This window comes from Melospiza melodia, chromosome 16 (genome assembly GCF_035770615.1).
Source record: "Melospiza melodia melodia isolate bMelMel2 chromosome 16, bMelMel2.pri, whole genome shotgun sequence".
In the NCBI taxonomy this organism is placed as follows: Eukaryota; Metazoa; Chordata; class Aves; order Passeriformes; family Passerellidae; genus Melospiza; species Melospiza melodia.
The window spans coordinates 4575337-4598019 of NC_086209.1; the positions used below are offsets into that span (position 1 = coordinate 4575337).

General features: G+C 48.1%; 1 protein-coding gene across 2 annotated transcripts in view; it reads left to right on the forward strand.

The window, feature by feature from the left end:
- The window catches only part of LOC134425606 (gamma-aminobutyric acid receptor subunit alpha-3-like), an 81502-nt gene extending 59156 nt beyond the window's left edge, over positions 1-22346 (forward strand). For both annotated transcript variants that reach the window (XM_063170352.1, XM_063170351.1), the window contains exons 6-10: positions 4178-4260; positions 8171-8314; positions 10276-10428; positions 13456-13667; positions 20239-22346. In XM_063170352.1, coding sequence (XP_063026422.1) covers positions 4178-4260; positions 8171-8314; positions 10276-10428; positions 13456-13667; positions 20239-20568 — 922 coding nt within the window. In that variant the 3' untranslated portion in view covers positions 20569-22346. The remainder of the gene's footprint in view (positions 1-4177; positions 4261-8170; positions 8315-10275; positions 10429-13455; positions 13668-20238) is intronic.
- Positions 22347-22683: the final 337 nt, after the last annotated feature.

A 22683-nucleotide genomic window follows, 5' to 3' on the forward strand; every position in this document is an offset into this window, starting at 1 on the left:
GAATAGCCCATCAGAGCAATGAAGCAAAACGCAGTGGCTCTCTGGCCATCAGCTCCCCTGCACAGGATAAGGGGCAGAGATGAGAATTTCTGCAATAAACCCTTTGATCCAAATGCTGCAGAGGCTGTGATAATTGTCTGGGAAGGGAGAGACATTCCTTGTGGTTTGACATCTCTGTGTTACCTGTGAACCTGCTGACCTGTGGCTGGCTGAAGCTGCTGAACCAGACTCACCTTGCTAGAATGATGCAACTTCTCCTTTTTTTATTAAATTTCAGGACACTTAAAAACTCCTTCAATTGTAGGTAGAGAAGTGGCAGATTAGGTTGCTTTTCCAGTGGTTTGTTGATGGATTTCTTGTTTTATTGCTTGCTGTCTCAGCTAATAAAACAGGCTTTAGATTTAAAATGCAACTGCTGCATTCCCATATATTGAGGGAGTCATGCAGCATCCATATAAAATTGTCTCCTGCCTTTGACAGCACTTGCTCTTGTTGGCCATGGCCTAGAGAGGGCAGGATTTGGTCAAGGCCAGTCTCTGCTGCTGTCCTGGTCCTTTCTGAGGCTCTTCCTGGCTGCTCTAAATGGCACAAACCCACCAGACCCACCATCTGCAGTCCTTGGGATCATTCTGAGTGGCTGATGATCACAGCCAGCACTTGCAGACAGTACAGTGGAAGGAAAAGACTTCCCTGGGTTTTTTGGGGTGGGTTCAGGATGCATCAGAAGCAGGGCACTGGTCAGAGATGGGCTCCTTTGGAAAAGCCAACTTTGGGAACTCCCAGCTAAGAGCCTTTTGAAATAATAAAGCAAGGAGTGAAGCAGATGAAAAAACAGGGAGGTAAAAAGGAAAATTCTGGTGTGGGCTGCTGAGGGAGACTGGGGAGATGTCTCAACATTTCCCTGACACAAGTGACAGTGACAAAATGAGAAGCAAAAAGTCCATTGCAGTTGGAAAAGATTCAGAAGGAATCGAGGACTAAGATCTGTGAGAATATGCTTGACAAGCTTGCCAGCCAAGAGCTCCCCAAGTGGATTTTGAGCTGGCTGAAGAGAACATCACAAAAGAAACAGAACAGGAAGAGCAAGGCAGTCAAGTCCAAACCAAAGTGCCAGGTTTTTATACCTGTGCTTCTTGAAATCCATATTGGAAAAGAGAGGCATCAGAGCAAACAAGCAATTTGTTCATGGTGGCCTTTGAGTGTCCAGGAGAAAATAATTACAACCCTGTGCTTGTAGGCTTATGAAAATCCCTGTCAGTCTTCAGTGAGCCTTGACTGAAGTCTAAAGGTCAGGTCTTCTTCTCTTTCATGTAAAACAGGTGCATTCAGTGCAGTGTGAAGGAGAGATCACTGAGTCAGACAGAGTGATTTGTCTGCAGAAGGTGCTTTGGGCACACAGTGGTTCCTGGCTTGGCTGAGAAACCAGGCTGGAGGCAGCTGTGAGGCAAGTGGGACAGGCAGCATCCCCTCCACGCCCTCTTTGCCAGGTTCTCACAGGACATGGGGTTTCCATGGGCAGAGGTTCAGACAGGGCTGGCACACCCACTGCAGGCCAGGCCCTTGGTGTCTGAATTGCCAGATATTCCCAAGGACTGGGGGAAGTGGGGGTTAATGCCCTGCTCTGAGTGCTGCAGGGCCTCCAGGGAGTTCGGGCCACCCAGCTCTGCCCCACCAAAGTTATGGCAACTCTCCTGCTCTGCTTCTTGCTTTAACTCCTCTGCTCTCTCTCGTGGGGTTGCCAGCTTTCCTGAACCCTCTGGGAGCTGCAGGTGAGGCTGGATGTGGCTCTGAAATCCAGGGCTCCTTCCCTCACCTGGCAGAGCAGAACTCACAGGGTGTGGCATTCACATTCTCTGAAAAAATCCCTTCACCCAGGATTTTTCTCCTGGGAAGCTGCGAAGCCTCAGAGAAAAGGAAAACAATTCTTATCTCATTTGCTTCTCCTGTGTTGTGCTCATTGGGAATGTGCTTGGAGATTGTTTACCCACAGGTGATTGTTCCACTGGATTCTGCTGGGAGTTGTTTTCACTCTTTGGCCAATCAGTGCCAAGCTGGGACTCTGGAGAGAGTCACGAGTTTTCATTATTACCTTTTTAACATTGAGTAAGTATCTTTTCTGTATTCTTTAGTATGGTATACTATACTATTTTTAATATAATACAGTATATAAAGTAATAAATTAGCCTTCTGAGAACATGGAGTCAGATGCATCATTCCTCCCTTCATCAGGGCACCCTGCAAATCCAGTAATGGGGAGGTTCCAGTGCAGCAGCTGGGCAGGGTTTGCTGCCTTGTCCCTGTGTGTGGCTGTCCCCTCTCACAGCAGCAGCTGCCACATGCAGCCACTGCCACTGCAGCTGTGCCACCTCTGCCACCTCACAGCCACTCTGCTTTGTTTCCTCCACAGGGGTTTTTACAGCAATTTGTGAAGGGTTTAGTTTTGTCCACTGAATTTTAAAAAAAGTCCTCTTTTTATTTTTTTTTTAATAGAAGCATTTAAAGTTTGTTTGCCTAAAAGAAATAACCTTTATTTTTATTTTATTTCCTTTAAAAAAACTATTCTTTGCTTTTAGCAAACAAAACCCAAAGCCTTTATTTATTTTGCATTCGACTAAGCCTCAGTATTTTCTTTGAAGAATAACTCAGCTGAACATTTTTCTAGCCAAAGGAAAATATCTCAATAGAAACTTCTCAACCTGAGTTTTGCACAAGCCACCTTCAGTCTGTGCAGTTGCCCTTTCCATCCACACGTTGCTCCTGCCATGGTTTGTTTGCTGTTTTGCTGAGCCATCAGAAGGGAATCCTATTTTATTTTTTTCCCTACAAATGGTTCCTTCAGAGGAGATTGTTTTAGACATCTCCTGGGAAGCTATCTCTCCTGGCTCCCTCTCCCTGGCCGCACTCTTTGCAGTGCTCCAGGAAGGAACACCAGCTCCCTTTTTTAGAGCCCTTTATCATGGATCCTTTTATGCCTGGCCCCATATTTTGCAGCTTTTTATGCTTTTTTTATGGCTGTTCTTCCCTCACAAAGCTGCTTCCTGATGAGGCATCCTACAGGGATTTGGGGGATTTGGAAAGCACAGGTTGTCCTGCACACCCCCAGGTATCCTACAGGGATTTGGGGGATTTGGAAAGCACAGGTTGTCCTGCACACCCCCAGGATGTTCCGGTTCCTCACCTGCCTGCAGCATCCTCCACAGTGGAAGGAGGAGCCAGGGCAGGTGGGTGGGGTGTCCCACATGGACAGGGGGTGTTGTGCCCTGGTGGCTCCATGGATCTGGACTTTGCACCATCTGTCAGCCCTCAGCTCTTTCCAGAGCACCAGCCCTGTTCCCTGGGAGCCCCTGGAGCCCTTCCCCTCTGCCTGCCAGCGTGGTCCATGAGGTGTCCCCAACCCCAGGAAGGTGGGGTATTCAGGGTCTCCCATTGTGGGGAGGATTCTGACTTCATGTTTTTAGAAGGCTAATTTATTATTTTATGATTATATTATATTATATTATATTATATTATATTATATTATATTATATTATATTATATTATATTATATTATATTATATTATATTACATTACATTACATTACATTAAAACTATACTAAAGAATGGAGAAAGGATACTTACAGAAGGTTTAACAAGGTGCTAATGAAAAACTCCGGACTGCTCAGAGTCTGACACAGCTGATGGTCATTAAGTTAAAACAACTGGTCATTAAGTTAAAACAATTCACATGAAACCAATGAAACAATTCCCCTGTTGGATAAACAATCTCCAAACCACATTTCAAAGCAGCAAAACACAGGAGAAGCAAATGAGATAATATTGTTTCCCTTTTTCTCTGAGGCTTCTCAGCTTCCCAGCAGAAGAATCCTGGGCGAAGGGATTTTTCAGAGAATGTGGTGGTGGTACAGGAGCTCTGCTCACAGCCCATAAGCACCCAGGACTCCTGGGCTCTGGCACATTTCCCCACTGCACTCAGTGGGTGAAGGTGAATTTGGTCAATAGGGTTGAGCTCACACCATGGCAAAGCTGCCAGATGTGTGTCCTTCTGTGCTCCCCACATCTGGGTGCTTCCTGCCCCGAGGCTGGTGAGCACCTGGAGCCTTTGGCAGTGCTGCTGGCTGCAGGAGGCTGTGGCAGAAGGGCCAGCCTGTTCTGAGCAGCCCCTGTGCTTTGTCCACAGGCTGACCATCCACGCCGAGTGCCCCATGCACCTGGAGGATTTCCCCATGGACGTGCACGCCTGCCCCCTGAAATTTGGGAGCTGTAAGTACCCCCAGCACCTCTGCAAGGAGGGGCTATAGGCCTGGAGAGCAGTCCTTGGTGTGGCTGATGTCTCACAGGGGTTTTGTAACAATAATATTCATTTTTACTGATGATAATGTGAACAAATTGTTTTTTTCTGGTGTCTCATACATGCAATTCATCACTGAGCGAGTCTGTGCTCAGTTCAGGCTTACAGGATGGGTTAGACACTCATGGTTTTGCTGTAAATTTATTTAGAAAGTAGGTGGGAATCAGTCTCTCCTCCCAGGTAAAAAGGGACAGGATGAGAGGAAATGACCTCAGGTTGTGCCAAGGGACGTTTAGATTGGATATTAGGAAAAATTTCTTCAGTGTAAGGCTAGTCAAGCATTGGAACAGGCAGCTCAGGGAGGTGATGGAGTCACCATCCCTCAAAGTGTTCAAAAAATGAGTATTTTGGGCACCTGGGGACATGGGCTTGGCAGTGCTGGGTTAATGGTTGGACTTGATAATCTGAGAGGCCTTTTCTAACATTAATGATTCTATGATTATAAATCTGAGTTGTGCCTTTCCTTCATCACAAGGGGATGCTGGGAAGACAGATTTGGGACAGCAGTGGTGTCCCATCCTGCCAGCCTGAGCTCCTGGTTCCTCTGGCTCCATGGATTTTGAGACAAACCCCCTGCCCCTGTTTAGTCTGTCAGGCAGGCTGATCTCAGGTGAAAGGCCTGGAAACTCTGGGAATCTCAGCCCCAGCAGCAAAATGTCCTGGTTTAGGGAAGATTTGCAGGCTGCTGGTGAGTTAAAAGCTGCTCCCAGACTTGCAGCCTGCTCAGCTGCTTGGGCTCCCCATAGAATTCCCTTATCTCTCCATATGCAAGTGAACTTTATTTGGTTTTGTTCCTAAAGTGAGTCCCAAGACCCTGGCTCACCCTGATGTGGAAATAAACATCCTGGTCTGGCTCTGCCTGGGCTCTTTCCCAGCTCCAATGAACTGAGCACCACTTTTAGTCTGTATTTGTGTCAGATGAGAGAGTTTCCCACTTCCAGCTAAAGAATGAGCCCACACCAGGGACCCCCCAGAAAAACCCCAACCTCCCCAAAGTGGCACTTCCTTCCTGTAGCCATTTGGGAGCTAACTGAGGACAAAGTTGAAAAGTTTGATTGGCAGGAGAGGAAATCATATTTATCATGTGCATCTGCTCTTCTGCCTCATGCCAAACTGCAGCCATGAAAGTGGATTATTCAGAACTCCTGAAATAAAGCTATTTCTTAGGCAGCACCTAATTAAATGTAGAACCCATTGCCACAAGACATCAGTAAGGCCTTAGAGAAGGATGAATTATTAATGTTAATTGACCTTGTGAGGAAGGATATCAAATCTCATACCTCAGGCCTAAACTCTGGGATTGTTACATGACTTGCAGGAAGGCAGATTACTGCACATCTAATTGCTTATAATGTTTCTTGGTGAGGAAAAGAGATTAATGTGTGTGTTTCTGCTGGAACACCCTTTGGGCTTATTTCTTTTACTGATTTGACCTCTGAATGATGAGAGTTTTGAGACAAGGAGCTCAGAAAGCTGCCCCTGGTTAACATTAATGTGACTTTTTCTAAAGCACTCACAGAGCATCAGAGCTCACCTCTCCTCTGCTGGAGTGGGATTAAACCAGTGTTTTCACTAAAAAGCCATTGACAGCTGGAAGCTGCTCATTTTCAAGAAGCCTGAAGTGGGTCAGGTTTGCAATTAGAAGGACAATGCCAGTGCCATACCCACAGTGCCCAAAGGATGCTGAGTTTGCCTCACAGACCATTTTCTGCTGATCCCCACCAGTGATCAGCAGTGCCCTTCTGTCCCAGGGCAGCCCCTGAGGGGGTAAAGCAGGGAATTTGCAGGAGATTTAAGGGCATCAGGCACTGCAGAGAGCTTCAGCTGCCCACCTGCAGCATCCCTTGGGCAGGTGCAGTGCAGGAATGGCTCTGCCCATCAAAGATCAATGTGCACTGCAGAGAGCTGTTCCTAAGCCATCACAGGACACTTGTACAGCAGCTCTCTGAGACCAGGGGAGCAGGAGATGCTGCTGAATTCACCAGCTCCCCTAAATGTCCACGAGCTGTCCCTGTTTGGATTGGATTCTGCATTGCAAACGAGGCATTGAGCTGAACCAAAGCAGCTGCCTGGCATGAAACGTGTTCCAAACATCCATGCCATGCCTGTGTGACACCAGATAACCTTCTGTCCCAGACAACCACACTGCTAGGAGCTAGTTTTCATCAGAATGACCAAAATGCCTGTTCATACCAACTATATATACATACATAGACTTGGTATGGACAGGAACTGTGTATATACATATATATGTGTATATATACATATACGTATATATATATATATATATATATATATGTATATGTGTATATATATATGTATATGTGTATATATATATGTATGTATGTAATGTACAGATAACTGAATTAAGGAGGATGGAGGGCTCCAGAAGCACATGGAGGGCTGGAAGGAGGGTTGGAAAAGCAGAGTGAGAGGTGCCAGCCTGCACCAGAAGAGCTTCAGCAGCACTCTGGCCTGCTGAGAAACCTTGGCTGATCACCAAAAGCTCTCCCAAGGCTTTGCACAGTCCCTGCTAACATGGAGCAGGTTTGCCAAAACCCAGAGTGCAGCAATAACTGTGGTTGTTTTAGAAAGATCACAGAAATGTGGTTTTTCTCAGGACACAATGTTCCACAGAACAGGAGCTGAGACATTTCTCCAGAAGACCTGACACATTGCTTGACCTGACCACAGCCAAAGAATTCCTACAGGTCTTCACCAGGAGAAGGTGATGGGTAAAAATGAACTGAAGGCTTGGTTTAGTGAATTTTGTTCTTGCTTAAAAAGCTGGTGCAAACTTGGTATGGACAGGAATTTGGGGCATTATGGGGAGAAATAGCTCCTAGCAATGTGGAAAGACTCATTTTTTTGATAACCATAGGACTGGAAAAGCCAAGAGCACTCTTGAGAGGGGGGGCTTGGTCACAAACACAGGGAAAATGCTGCAGAGATATTATAAAAGAAATGAGATATTATAAAAGAAAGGCCTTATAAAATATGGTTTAGGCCCTGCTACTCTAGCTAAACTAGCAGTAGATTGTAAGTCCCCATTAGTTCAAATCATAAGAATGAAGGCAGTTAGCACAACAAGCTGTTCTAGTAAGAAAAATAAGTTTGCACCTGCATAACCAATAAATCTGTCCCATGAGAATCAGTGAAGAAAATATGTAAACAATCCCAGAATAGAGAGATTTGATGGAAAGGTAAAATGCCAGTTATTAACCAATAACTGAGTGGCAAGAGAACTACTAGCCAGTTAGAGTTAAATACAAGGCCTGTAAAGACTACATAAAAATGAGTTGTGTGAATAAAGAAGGGGCTTTTCCTGCATGAAGAAACAGAGTCTTGGCTGCTCAGTTTAGGTGTGAGAGAACACCACGTGCAAATCTCAGATTCTTGGAGAGGGCTGCCTTTGAGTGAGGGTAAAAACTTTGAACTTTTTAACCTAAAATTTAGCCCCATTTGCATTCAGGCTTTGCTGCCAGCTGCTGCCAGCAGGACTTTCCCTGTGCCTGGCATGGCAGGGCTGTGCTGTCCTGCTGGCCTGGATGCTGTCCCTGTTGGAGGCAGCCCTTGCAGAGTCAGCCTGTCTGTCAGTGACAGAGCTCTGCCCCTCTGCAGCTCCCTTGCAAACAGCCCAGCTCTCTCCTGCTCCTTTGATTTAACAGTTGTTGATCTGCCTTGGTCCCTGGCCATGCTTGGCTGTGCTCAGCCATGTGGCTCTGAGAGATGCACAGCAAAGATTCATTTGGCTACAGGCTAATTTTGGCATATTTGAGGTCAGGCAGAAGCACAGAGCTCCTTGTTCTCCCTCCTCTGCAGATGCCTACACGAAGACAGAGGTGATCTACACCTGGACCCTGGGCAAGGACAAATCTGTGGAAGTAGCCAAAGGTGGATCCCGCCTGAACCAGTATGACCTGCTGGGCCACGTGGTTGGCACGGAGATGGTTCGATCCAGCACAGGTATTTGTGGGACCACCATGGGCTCAGCTCCTCCTGCCATGAGATGGGCTTGGAATCCACGATTTGGGATCATTATAGAGGCAGTCCAGGAGCACAGCACTTCCTAAGGCAGGAGGGCACAGCTGGTGACATCTTCAGCAGTCACCAAGATGCATGAAGAGGTTGTTGTTTCAGTGGTTTCCATTGAAAGAGTTTTGTTGCCCACAGTCTTTAGGACAACTGATCTCAAGCATCTAAAAATGATCTGCTGTGTGGAAAATTTGCCCCACCTTGTCCAGCTGGTTTGTGCTGCTGAGGGTTCATTTGTCTTGGATTCCTTTCCAGCCCCTCAGGAAAGCACTGCAGGCAGGGGAAGCGAAGGCAACATAATGTTCAGTGTGCTTTTCACTGCATCTGCTTGCACAAATATTATCATAACTAATAGAAGATTATCCCAAACAAATGTTTCCTCTGATTAATGACTGATATTAATCATCTTTCTCTCCCATCTGCTGCTCCTCCCTTCCCCTCTGAATCCAGGTACTGATAGCTTCTGTTACCTCATGTGTGTCTCTCATAATTCTTCTTTTTTTCCCTTTTATTTTTTCCCTCTGTATGCACCAGTAGTTCTCTCATTTGAGGATATTTCCTCTCTGGTGCACTTGATTTTAATAGTGTCTGTCTGTAACAACTCATTTCACCTCCCTTGGGGGAATGTGGGGAGCCCAGGGAACTAAATGTCATAATATCTGGCCCATCTCTCTACTTAAGTTGTAGTAAAATGTACAGATGAATAACCTGGAGTGGTGAGAAAGCTGCTAAAGGCTCCTGTGTGTAATGATTTAGCAGAGCCACGCTCACAAAGTAAAGGCACAGTAATCCAAGAAAATACCCAAAGCCTTGGGGGCAGGGATAGGATGTTGAGGGAAAATAGGGACAGCTTCCTCTTCAGTTCACAGGTGGGACCTTTAACAACAGAACTTGCCTGGATTTTTGTGGTGGTTACAGTGAGGGAAGGTGGGATATTTTCAGGACTGTCAGAGAAAATAAAATTCTGTGTCCTGCAATCCTGTTAAAGCACTGTTAGGGTGTCTCCAGGCTTAAGGGATCTTACCCACAGTGTGGCTGCCTGGGATGCGAGCAGGGTCAGGAGAGATCCCAGGGGCACCTTGTGCCTGGGGCAAAGCAGTGAAAGATTTTATTGCCCACTTCTTGACACTGGCTTGCCTTTGTCCCACACCTATTTTGTAGCTAATTAAAGACTCAGAGAAGTGTTTTTAAAGCACAGATGTGATGTGAGAGCCCCCTGGGCTGTGCTGAGGCACACACCTGGCACGTGTGTGCCTGCTGCACCCCTGCACCTGGTGAGACCACATCTTGAGTGCTCTGTTCAGCTCTGGGCCCCCAGTTTGGGAAGGATGTTGAGATGCTTGAGCCTCCAGAGGAGGCAACGAGGCTGATGAGGGGCTGGGAACACAAACCCTGTGAGGAATGTTTGAAGGAGCTGGGGCTGTTTAGCCTGGAGAAGAGGAGGTTCAGAGGTGACCTTATTGCTCTCTACACCTTCCTGAAGGAAGGCTGCAGACAGGTGGGGTTGGTCTCTGACAGAACCAGAGGACACAGCCTCCAGCTATGTCAGGGAAGGCACAGGTTGGACATTAGGAAGAAATTTTTCACCAAAAGAATAATAAAGTACTGGAATGCTCTTCCCAGGGAGGTGGTGGAATCACCATCTCTGGATGTGTTTAAAAAAGACTGGACATGGCACTTGGTGCTATAGTTGAGGTGTTAGGGCATAGGCTGAACTCGATCTTAGAGGCCTCTTCCAACCTCATTATTGTGTGATTCTGTGATTTTGCACGCCTCCTTCCCACTGAAAAAATGGGACTTTGTCCAGGGTGGATCTCTGGAGTGGCCAGCTGGCCCTGGGCTGGCTCAGCACCCCTCCCTGGCCCAGCATCCCTCCCTGGATGTCTCTGCAGGGGAATACGTCGTCATGACCACGCACTTCCACCTCAAGAGGAAGATTGGGTACTTTGTGATCCAGACCTACCTGCCCTGCATCATGACTGTCATCCTGTCCCAGGTCTCCTTCTGGCTCAACAGGGAGTCTGTCCCTGCCCGCACAGTTTTTGGTGAGTCTGGAGCACAGGGCTTCCCCTCAGCATGGGGAGTTGGGGAAGATGAAACGGGAAAGCCTTATAAATACGATTGCCTGGCAAAAGATTTGGAGAATATGGAAACTATAAGTGAGATTGAAATGAAAGCAAGCTGTGAGATCCCTCAGTTACTGAACAACTGGAAAACAGTGCTGTGCCAGTGAAGGTAATCCCCTTTTGATGAAACAACACCCTCTGCTTGCAGGCAGGCCCAAGGGTCAGAGCAGACCCTGCCAGCTTGGCAGAAGGGGCCCAAAGAGGAGTTTTTAGGGTTTAAAATGTAACACAGGATGGTAATGTAGTGATTCTTATAGGCTGTATGGAAATGCTGTAGGATTTGTATCTTGTGTTAGATTGGCTAGTGAGAATCAGAATATTCAGCACAGAAGAAGACTTATGGTATTGGAATGGGAACTTCTCTCTCTTTTACTCTTTTGCTTTCTCTCATCCTCTTTACCACTCTCTTGCCTTCTTTCTCTTTATCTCTCTCTCTCTTTGGGCCTGCTCTGAGCTGTGGCTGGCAGCTCCCAGCAGGGCCCTGCACCCAGGCCCTTGGCAATAAATGCAATAAACCACAAGTTCCAAGCCCTGGCTCCAGAGATCTCTGTCTCTGTCCATCCTGACCCCTGCCACACCTGCAATGGGGACAAAGGGAAATAGGAAGGGAAACACACTGAGCATCAGGGCTGCTCTGTGCCAGGCCCTGAGCAGCATTTCCAAGCTGCTGGCCATTCCCCAGGCCAGCATTTCCAAGCTGCTGGCCATTCCCCAGCACAGTTTTCAGTGTCATCCCAGTGAGCCTGTTCCCCCCAAATCACTGCAAAAATACTCCTGGCCATGGCTCTGTTACAAGCCCAGCCATAAATATTAACAGTAATCAAGGTATTGATCATCTAATTATATACATTTGGCTGTGTCTGCTTATCTGTGCTGGCTCTGGAGCAGAGCAGAGGATAGGGACACAGGGAGGCATTTAAAGCCCTACCTTTGAAATTACTAATGTGTCCCTGGTCACAGCTCCACATAACAAGTTCCTGGGCTGAGGCAGCATAACTGCATGGTGAATAGAGTGTTATTATTTCCTTCAGCTGCTTTCAGATCCTCTCACCCAAGCAAAGTGCCAGGCTGGCAGTGCACATATATTAATAGCTTTTACAAGCATTTAATAACAGAATTGCTTTGTGATTTCCTGTCAAGACCTTTAGTTCAGGATCTACACAGGCACGCTCCGAGAGCAGGTGTGATGCTGCAGGATTGTATATCCTGGATGTAACACTGCCCAGCAGATTCCATTTAACAGAGAGGTTATTGGACAAAAGTCCCCAAGCAGAGAGGGGATATGTAGTATCATATGTGATTCCCTCCTGTGTTACCCTGAGAATTGCAGTGAAATAAGTTTCCTCAAGCAGCAGCTCAGATAGAGCAGGCAAGAGCTGACTGAAAAATTAAAACCTACCTGTGTGACAAATGTCTTTGCTCCCAAATTGCCTTGCTTTCCTATTAAGAAAATAATGAGAGCTCAAATTGTTTATTCCTTTTTTTTCCTGCCCCTCAGAAAGTATTGTCAACAATATTGAATTGAAACTCTTAAAATACCAGGAGTATGGCTTAAGGGAACTGAAAATTAGTCAATATTTTTATAATGTTTTTAATGCATTTTTAATTGAAAAGCACATTATTGGGGAAAATGGATGGTAATGGTTGCTTGCTTTAATGAAAAAAGCTTTAAAAGACATTTTGCAACAGATCATTTGTTTAAGATAAATCATCGTGACATTTATTCTGGCAGCTTGGGCCGCTGACAGCAGGACCCAGGATCCCAGGTGTTCATCCACGCAGGTCACAAGACAGTATTTCTAAAACCCGGAGAGCTGTGTTGGATGAGTGACCAGCTTCTGATCCTCCCTGAGGTTCACGACCATCTAGCTGTTCTTTTCACTATTATTTTATTATTTTTATTTTGTTGCATGAGCAACTAGAGGCTTCTCCATGACGTATTCTACATGAGCTGGGTGTAGCATCCTGCACCTCACCCTGCCAGCAGGTGAGGAATGCAGTGCAGTGCCTGCCTGTGAGCCAGGGCTCTTATGGAGAGCAGAGGTCTGTCTAGTCACCAGAGTTTGGGGAAGGTTATGAAGGTTATCTTCATCCTAATGAAGATGCTTGCCGTTGATTGTACTCAAAACGGAACCAGAATAATTCCCTGAACCACCTAAAATTGGCTCTGAAATTTGAGCAGGGGTTGGACAAACTGCTGCCCAGAGCAGCTGTGGCTGCCCCATCCCTGAAGTGGTCAGGGCCAGGCTGGAGGGAATTTTGAGCAACCTGGGATAGAGAAAAGTGTCCCTGCTTGTCGCAGGGATTGGGACCAGGTGCTCTCTAAGGTCCTTTCCAGCCCAGGCTATTGTAAATCAAAGGCAACTCTGACAAAGGGGGTAGAGACTGATGCATCTGACTCCGTCATCAGAAGGCTAATTAATTACTAATGAAATACTTTATTATACTGTACTATGTACATTGTATCTAAACTGAATCTGCCATGCACTCACTCTTGCTCACAACTGCCCAGAACTGCACTCATCTCTGATTCTCTCCTGACTGTCCCGTGACAGTCCCACACACACACACACACCTGGCCCTGACAGGCCAAGGGAATGAAGCATCCTCACTCTGGGTAAACAATCTCCATATTGCATTCTACTTTAGCCCAACAGAGGCACTGCAAGCGAGATAAGAATTGTGTTTTCCTTCTTCTCTGCTTCTCTCTGTTCAGAGGGCCTGGAATACCACACCAGGCCATCCTGTGATTTTTTGGCTCTATGAGCCTGAGTTCAGTTATTCTCTGAGTTGCACTAAGGACTGGTTCTGGGTAATCCTCCCTAACTACAGCGGGAGGGAGGAGGTGGCTCCTCGTTTCTGATGACGGGAGTGGCAGCAGTTTTGAGAGAAACAGGTGCAAGAGCACCATGTCACCCCTGTGATCTCATCCCTGTGCCCCCGCAGGTGTCACCACGGTGCTCACCATGACCACACTAAGCATCAGCGCCAGAAACTCCTTGCCCAAGGTGGCGTACGCGACGGCCATGGACTGGTTCATAGCCGTCTGTTACGCCTTCGTGTTTTCTGCGCTGATCGAGTTCGCCACCGTCAACTACTTCACCAAGCGCAGCTGGGCCTGGGATGGCAAGAAGGTGCTGGAGGCCCAGGAGATGAAGGTCAGCCAGGGCTGGGGGAGGTGGGGGGAAGGAGCGCTGCCCGAGGGAGCTGTGCCAGCACAGCAGTGGGTACCGTGCAGCCCCGCAGCACTCGGGGGCTGGATGGTACTCACTGCCTGCCCAGCCCAGCTCCTGACTGCAGCGCTTCTTGAGGGCTGGGAGGAATGGCCTGGGGCTGCTCAGGGGGCTGAGCTGCAGGGGAACACCCAGGCATGGCTGCTGGCTCTTCCCTCTGTTCTCTGTGTGGCTGTTTGCCAGGGGGAACATCTGTGCTTTGGGTTTGCTCTGCTGGTGGTTTTGTGTTTCCTTCCTTTTCTTTCCAACCCCAACCCAACCCAGCCCTCCAACCCCATTCCTTGTTGCTAGCATGCCAAAAACCCCAACATGCTGCAGGACACCCTCCGAGCCCTGTCCCCTGGCCAGCTCTGACACTGGTGCCATTGCCCACAGCTGCCAGCAGCTGCTGCTCTGTGAGCTGGGCACAGAGGGTGGGTGGGAAGCCAGCAATCCCAAATGCTAACTGGCAGCACATTAATGCCTGGCATCACCCACGTTTCCCCCCCTCAGTGGGGATCAGCCTCTCTGGCAGCTTCATCCTGACAGGCTCTGCTGCCCCTGCTCGTGCCCCCCTCCCTCTGAACTGATTTAATCTTGGCTGCGCAGAGAAATCGCTTACTGTAGCATGCTGCTCCTTGTTTATATTTATTGAATCAATTTGAAAATCAGCTTTGTCCTTGTTCTCGGTTCTGGAGCCTTTATATTTTTCTCCTTTGCATTTTAATGTGCTGTTGGAAGTTGTTGTGGGGCTGTATGTTAAACACCTGACAGAACTGCAGCAACTTTTGGGAAGACAGCAGCCAGTCATCTCTCTGCTGTGGAGGTCAAAGAAGGTGAACAGAGCCATCACTGGGTGTTGGATGCCTCTCTCTTGTCTTTCTTGGACTCTGTCTATCTGTTTGCTTTTGCAGCTGTGGTCTGAGCTGCAGACTCATGGCAGAAAGCGTCCAGAGGGGGTCAGGGGATGGCCTTCCACTTCCAGCATGAGCACTGATGCCAACCTGGCCTCTAGAGATGAGAGAAGCCTTTCCTGAGTGATTGGCACGAGCGAAGAGTCAGGACAGGTCCTCAAAGCCGTGGTGTCCCTTTCAGGGATGGGCAAATCAGCACCAAGTCAGGATTCACACAGCCTTGGGCAATTATGTGAACTGGGTGGAAAAAGCAGTCAAGGCTCAAAAGCTGCAGTTTATCTTAGAAGCAGCGTGTTCCTCAATTTATCCACTGACCCAGCACCACAAGACTAACAGTGCTGAAACAATAGGCTAAGAGCATGCAGAATGTTCCTGCACATGATAATCAAAAAGGAAAACAAAGCAGGACCAGGAATGTTTCAGAGGGGGAGCTCTCCATGCCTTTGCTGCAATTGGTATCAGCCTGGAGAATCAGGAAGGGCTCCAAATTTGAGGATGCTTTTTTAAGCTATCTCTGGTCTTTACTGAAGAAGCAAACTCACTCCCAGTCTCTGCAGCTCAGGAGAGCTCCCTGAAGAGTGATGGGCTTTCAGGGAGCTTAGGAATACCATGTGTCAACATGTTTGCTTTTCATCTTTATTCCAATGAGTATTTCCAAGCAGTGAATTTGCCACGCAATGGAGGTGCCTCATTGGCTCAGTTTCAGCCTCTAATTAGCTCTTCTTGAAACAACTGACAAGCCAGGTGGTGGAAACCACAAAAGGAAGAAGAGGCAGAAGAATAACTACTGGCATTTTAAAGGGTTTGTATCAAGGGTAAAACTGCCAGTGAGAAGCCCAGGCTGAGCCCTGGTCTCTGGGGATCCTTCTCCCCGGCCAAAAGCAATGTTCTTTATTGGTGTGATGGCAAGGAGCCTCACTCCAGGTTTCATTGCATGAGCATGAAAAAAAATCACTGTAGGCAGCAGCAATGCTTCCCATCCCACTTGGACACAATCAGTACCATAGAAAAGCTGCTGCTTGCTGACAGACACCCCCAGTGTGTTTATTCTTTTTTTTCTCCCCCTCAGCCAAACCATTGGTGTAGATGGGAAAACCTGGCTTTTTTTCAGGTAGAATCTAAAATGCTGGGCTGGTCTTGGTGCATTGCTGGTCTCTGCATCATAAAATCATGATGGTGTTCTGGCTGTAGCCACAGCCTGGTTCTAGCTGGGAGTTACTCTGCACAATCTCTGTAATTTTCCAATGAAAAGCAGCAGATATCATCATGGATGTCACTAAAAACTCCCTTTAGCCTGCACTCTGATAAGGTTTTACTTATGTTTTTTGGACCCAAAGATTTTTTCCAAGCCTTTCCAGCCTTTCATGAGTAATTGCTAATTGTAGATGAAAAGTTTATTTTCTTTTTGTACGGTAGAGTGGCTGCAACCAGCCTAGAGCTGCAGATCAAATGGAAGAGAGGTATTTGGGTCCAAAGAGGAAAGCTTGTTAGGAAAGGAAAGGTGACTTTTAAAAACAAAACATCACCAGGAGGAAGGTGTGAGATGGCAGAGAGGTCTGAGGTGAGTGAGAGGCCAAAGAGATTGAAAGGTGAGTGGGCTCAGTAGCCAGCAAAGCTCCCGACCTCCATCATCCTCCAAATACCTTGTGAAAAAATCCACTTCAGGACAGAAGGGCTTTGTCTGGACAGAGAGACCCATCCACCATCCCAGCCACAAGCATGGCCACCTCAAGGCGATTTCTGGAGTGGCTGTGACAGTGAGGATCCAAGGTGAGAGCAAGCAACGGTGACTTTGCTGCTGGGAAACTGCAAGGATGACATTTACCAGTGAGTTTACCACAAAAAGTGTTGTCTGTTTCTCAGGATGGAAGATGCTTTGGATTCTTGGAAGATACTTAAACCCACTTCTGCCTGCAATGCCATGTCTGTACATAAAAGCTGATGTAGCTCTGTGTCTGTGTCTGAATGGCATTACCCTGAAATTCTGGGTGTCAAGAAGCAACAAAACCAGTACAAGCATCTGCAGCCAGATACATAAAAGCAGAACATGCTTTGGATGGAGCAATAATCCTGTATCTCTGTTTTTGTCATAAGACAATAGTTCTTCAGTGCATGGTGAGGTTAGGTCCTTTAATGTACTTTTAATGTACTTTTTACTAAGAAAAACATGCATGAGGTGCCTTTTCTACTGGCTGGGTAAAGCCTGGCTTTTAGTGCAACCCACTCAATTCTCCACTTTGCCTTTGATCCAGCTCCCTTGGGAATCATTTTTCTTTTTCCTTTGTTTCTTTCCATTTGTGGCATCTTTGTTCCAATCCTAGAGGAACAAGAACCAACCTTGACAGGCCACCATTTTCAACCAGGCTGAAGTTTTTAGGGCTCAGGATGGTTCAGACCCTTCTCCTTTTTGTCTGCCTCACTATGGTCAATGTTTTTGCTGGGATTTTTCCTGCTGGTCATGCTCTGCAGCCCTTGTGTCCTTTGTTCTTGGCACTTGCAGTCTCCATGATTTCCATGAGGATCCCAGAGGTCTTTTCCAACCTAATGGATTCTGTGATAACACTGCCAGTGATTTATGTCCTCGGCACCTTCAGCACAGTCCATGAATCATTCCAAAGCAGCATTTCACCCTCTTCTCTCTCATCACTGTGTGGTGTGTTGGGCTGATCATTTAATCCATCTGACCTCTTTGTCTGGTGATCCAGGGAGTGTAAGATCACTGGGACCAGTCTCATATAATCTGAATTATCAAGTCTCTGGCAGGCTGCAGGAGGAATTTTGGCTTGGTGTGGGGAAGGAATGATACCTTTGCTGCAACAGCAGCTGCAGGTGCTGGGCTTGGATTTATGGGGTACAGGTATGCCAGAGACTGGAGCTGCTTGGGGATCATTAAAGTGACTTTTCTCTAGAATGACAAGTGGCAAACACTTGGATTTCCCGAGTTCTGCAGATACTGGTGGCTTTCAGAGTTGCCTGTCAGAGTCATGGTGCTTCCAATCCGAATTTTCTCCTGCCAAGGAGCAGGGACAGAGAACTAAATCTCAAGCAAATCATAGACAGAAGCAGTAGTTCCCATAATTTAGGTGTTCTATTGTTAGTTCCTCAGCAGAGAGGCTTGAAAACTAGAATATTTAGCAAAAAATACTGTTATTTTCCAGTGTGTGTGTTGTTGAACAACTTGTCAGATTACACTATCTAGGGAACAGATTTATTTCTGCACCACATTCTACAGCTTTTCCCTCAGGAGAGCAGCACAAGGACATCTTTGTGCAGCAACTCAGTCTCCCTGGGCCTCAGTGGGGCCACAAGTGCAGGAATTGCTTTGCAAAATAGAGGTTTTAAATAGAACAAGTTTTCCAAGCAAATGTGGGGGTTCCTCCTGTTTATCCACTCTCCCCTTTTGTTTCAGGACGATGTGGAATTCCTCATAGATGCAGGTGCAGAGTGAAGGCTGGGAGCTGCTTTGCAGCTGACAACAACAAGCACCTTTTGCTTTGTTTGAGTGTCAAAACCTTGCCTGGAAAACTCATTTATAAAGCCCAGCAGCCAGGCTGAACCATTTCTGTAACACCTCAGGGGCAGAACACATGGAGAGCACATGAATGCCTCCTCTGGGTAGGCAGTGTGGGTGTTCTGGGTGCTCCCAGCCCTGAGCAGGGTGAGGAAAAGGCTGGGATGAAGGTTCCCAAGCCTGAACATCCTGATCTGAGGTCCAGGGGAGCCCAAATTAATGCTTGGGTCTCTGGATCACACTATTGGGAGCAGCAGCTTGCTGTCACCACCCACAGCACCCAGGATTGCCTGATTTTACTCCATTTCAGCTGTTTTCATATGGATCCACTTTCCAAACTCTGGGGCAGGAAAACTGTCCAGGTAGAAAATGTCATGTCACTGGTATTCATCTTATTCCTCTAATGAATAACGTGGCTGATTAATAGTAAGATAATCACAGTGCACTGCCAGTCACGTTCTGTGAACAACAATCTGTTTTTCATTTCATTACTGATTTTTAATTATTTTATTGCCTCCTGTAGCTGTGTTAATAAGTAATCATACTTAAGCATATTTAAGTGTTTTAATAGGTGAAGGATCATTAGCCCTTTACTTGCTTTTTGTCAGTTTTTTAGCAGAAAAAGTTCATCTGCTGTGCAGAGGGAACACCTTAACATGGCTCTAAAGAGTGCAGAATCAGACCCAGTTAATTGTTAAAGACCATCAAATACTGTGAATATGGTCCAAACAGTGGTTTAGTCTGGTCTGGAGCCTGAAGACATCTAGACCCCCTCCTAAAAAGTTAATTTCTGTAATTGCTGACATTATTACTAGGCTGCCTGGCTGTGGTGTTATTGGAGAGGGGTTTAAAGATTGCACACAAGTCTGCTTGTAGTGTCCCTCTGAAAATCCCTGTGGAAAATTCATTTCCTAAGGTAACCAGGAATATCCATGGTGACTGTAGACACGTGTGAAATAGAATACAGCACTGAAAGCCAAAGCCCTCTCTCCTCCTGAAGTGCTTCCCTCATAGGAACATGCATCACCATGCCCAGCAACACTGGGAAATGCCTGGTGAGCCTCACCTTGTGTTCCAATTGCTTTGGAACAGAAAAAATTCATCCAAAGGCACACCTTGTTCTGAGTTTAGAGAGCAGAGCCCCACCACGAGGCACTGCTGTGTCTGGTGCTGGCTCCTGGTGTAGCAGGGGGCACCCGTGGGGTACCTGAGTACAGATTTCATTCTCCCTTTAGCCTTGGGTTGCTTTATACAACACAGTGCAGCTGGTCTCAGGTGCCTGGCAGCAGCAGGAAGATCCCAGAGAGGGGCCAACACCTGTCATGAGCCCCAGGTCCATCTTCCTGCCCTCCCATCCTCATGAACACTGAACTGTGTGTCCCAGCATTCACCCTCATCCTTCAGTGCATCCCATCTGACACACAAGGGCCATTCTCTCTGCAGTTTGTCCTCACTGCAGCCCACATGCTGTCGAGGGATTCCCTCACTCCCATGATTTTCAGCATCCCTTGGGTAGGAAGGCAGGAGGAAAGGCTTCCCTCTGCCCTGTAGTGCTGTGCTGAGCACTCCACAAATCCTGGCTGGTGCAGATGCCTTCCATCTGTTCTGTACCTGACCTGGGTGGGTCATGAGGTGCTCTAAAGGGTTCCAGAAACTATTTGAACATCATTGTGTTAAATCATAAGGTGTTCCTGTTTGGAACTCAGGGCATTGAAATACAGTGCAGAAATACTGCAGTGCTGTTGCCCATACTCTTAATGTGGCTTTTTGCCACCAAAAAAATGAAATCAAGCTGTAATCCTGTGTGCTGTGTCCTCCTCTCACCTGACCCAGGAAGCAGCCAGCCAAGCAGAAAATGCAGTTTTTCCCCAAGGATGAGCACACGGGGTGTCATTCCTTTGCATTCTCCTTTCACAAGGTGCATTCCTTTCTTGGCCTGCTCCTCACACCCTTCTCCACCTCCTCACCTGGACAAGCAGGTAAACTCACAGGACAGAACATTCTCCATGCCCTTCTCTGACACTTCACCTCTGTTTGTTTGTTGTTTGTTTTTTTTTTTTTTCCTTTTTTCCCCCCCTCCCACCTCCCCTAGAAAAAAGAGCCGGTGGCGCTGGCCAAGAAAACCAACAACACCTACAACATCGTTGGCACCACCTACGCCCTGAACATCTCCAAGGAGCCTGGCCTGCCCACCATCTCCAAGAGTGCTGCTGCCACTGCCACTGCCACCAGCGTGCCCCCCAAGCTGCCCCGCCTGGAGGAGAAGCTCCCCGAGAGCAAGAAGACCTACAACAGCGTCAGCAAGGTAGACAAGATGTCCCGCATCGTCTTCCCAGTGCTCTTTGCCATTTTCAACCTGGTCTACTGGGCCACCTATGTGAACCGGGAGTCGGCTATCAAGGGAATGATCCCCAAACAGTAAAACAGGTCACACAAACCTTCCATCTGTCAGCATCATCCCAGCAGGAATTCTCCAGGGCTTTCTTCTTTTCTTGTTTGGTTTAATTATTATTGTTCATTTGATATTATGATTATGGTTATTATGATTATTATTATTATTATTATTATGTCACTCTTTTATAATGTAAACGAAACTGTGATTTTAATTTAATCCCATATATACTTTGGTTTGGTTTACTTTGATGATGAAAGCTAAAAAAAAAAAATAATAAGGGATCATAACAAGTTGTGCCTCTAACATCGTAAGTCTGCTGTCACCCATCTGACCAAGTCCCCCTGTGCTGCCATCTCTCCTCTGCCACCTCCTGTGGTCCCCATGGTCTTCATGCCTCTGCCATTTCATGCTCCTTCTCCTGTGGGATGGGCTGCGCTGGCATGGGGGATGCTCCTGGACACCTGGCTGCAGGCTGTGCCACTCACTCAGCCTGGCTCCTGCACCTGGGCTGTTAGTGCAGGTGAGCTGGTCACCTGTGGGGACAGGGGAGCAGCCTGGCATGGGCCAGCTGGGGCAATCCTACCCCTGCTGTGGTCCCCAGAGCCTTTGGTGGCAGCATCTTGTAGTTATTTCAGGTCTTCTTCCTCTCTGTCTTCACCAAACCCAGCCGGTTTTGTCTCTCCAGACCAGAAGGGCCCTGTCTGGCTGGCATCCTGCACTCCTGGGGCAGTTTGTATTAGCAGGAAGTGTGGTTCCCACCAGAGAATTCATTTTTCTCAGCCAGGAAGTCCAGGCAGAAGCTTTACAAAGCCTTGGAGGAGATGGCAGCTGTGGGGCTGCATGCGCCCAGCATCAGGCCTGGCAACTACAGAGCCCCTGCTCAGGGGGATGGTCTGGCACTTCCTTATGGCCCCATCCATTCATCCTTCTTAGCAGATCCTCTGTCCCAGACCTTCTTCCAGCCTCCCCCTCACCTTCCTGTGGCTGCTCAGCAGCCCCCATTGGTGTCTCAGTGCTCACACCTGGGTTTAGGCAGGTCTGATGAGGAGGAGCCCAGCTGGGGCAGCCCAGCCCATGGCAAACCCCTGCTCCAGTGCAGGATGTTCCCTGTGGGACCTGCCATGGGGATGAGCCAGGGGATGGGTGGTCCCCAAGGCTCTCCCTGCCCCTGGCGAGCTGGGGCATCCCCAGCCCCACAGGAAAACAGCAGGAGGGGCTCTCTGGAAGAGCAGGGTGACACTGCTGTCCCACAGAGCCACCTGAGCCCGGTGCCATCCCACAGAGCAGCTGAGGCAAGGCCCAGTCTAACACTGCACACTCCTGCAAGGAAAGCCCTCCAGTGCCTTGGAGAGAGGCTTTTTCTCCCTTCCTGACCACCACAGTGCACCCAAAACAGTGTTTGTCCCTTTCCCAGCAGCAGCAGCACAAAGTGGGGACATCCAAGCCATCTGTCCCTGGGCACACTGTCCTCCTGCAAGGAGGGACATCCTGTGCCTGGTGATTTCTTGGGGTGGCACAGTCCTGCTGCCACAGAGGGGTGCACCCCCTCTTCCTTGGGCCTCCCTCTGCCCCCCAGAGCTGCCCCCAGTGTGTTTTGGGCTCATGCAGCCAAGCCAAGCCAAGGCCCCAGCACCCCCAGGGTGATGCCTTCAGCATTGATTTGAGCCCCTGTGCCAGGCCTAGCTTCCCCTGCCCCTGCAGGAGCAGGGCTGAGCACAAGGCACAGGATTTTCCCCACCTGGAATATCCATGGGAGCACCAGGATGGAGTGAGGAAGGCCGGGGCACTCTGTCCTGCCGGGGGTGGCACTGTCCTGCCTGTCCCTTACCAAACTCGTGGCTCAGCAGCAGTGCAGTCACTCCCCCTGCCCACAGCTGAGATTTGCAGAGGAGTTTGGAGAAGTTTAGCCCAGTCAAGGGTGTTGAGTCCACAAGCACATCCACGTGGCTGGCAACATTGGGGAGGAGGAACCAGAAACCACCCCAGACTGCTGCTAAGGAAACCAGCTCTGTCCACACCCTCTCCCACAGCGCCTGCACCCCAAACCATGTCATTTCTACAGTGCCTTTCATCCCTAGGGGCTCCCTGCTGGCTGGGAGGACCCAGGAGCTCTCCCACTGTCTGCAGCATCAGGAGCAGAGG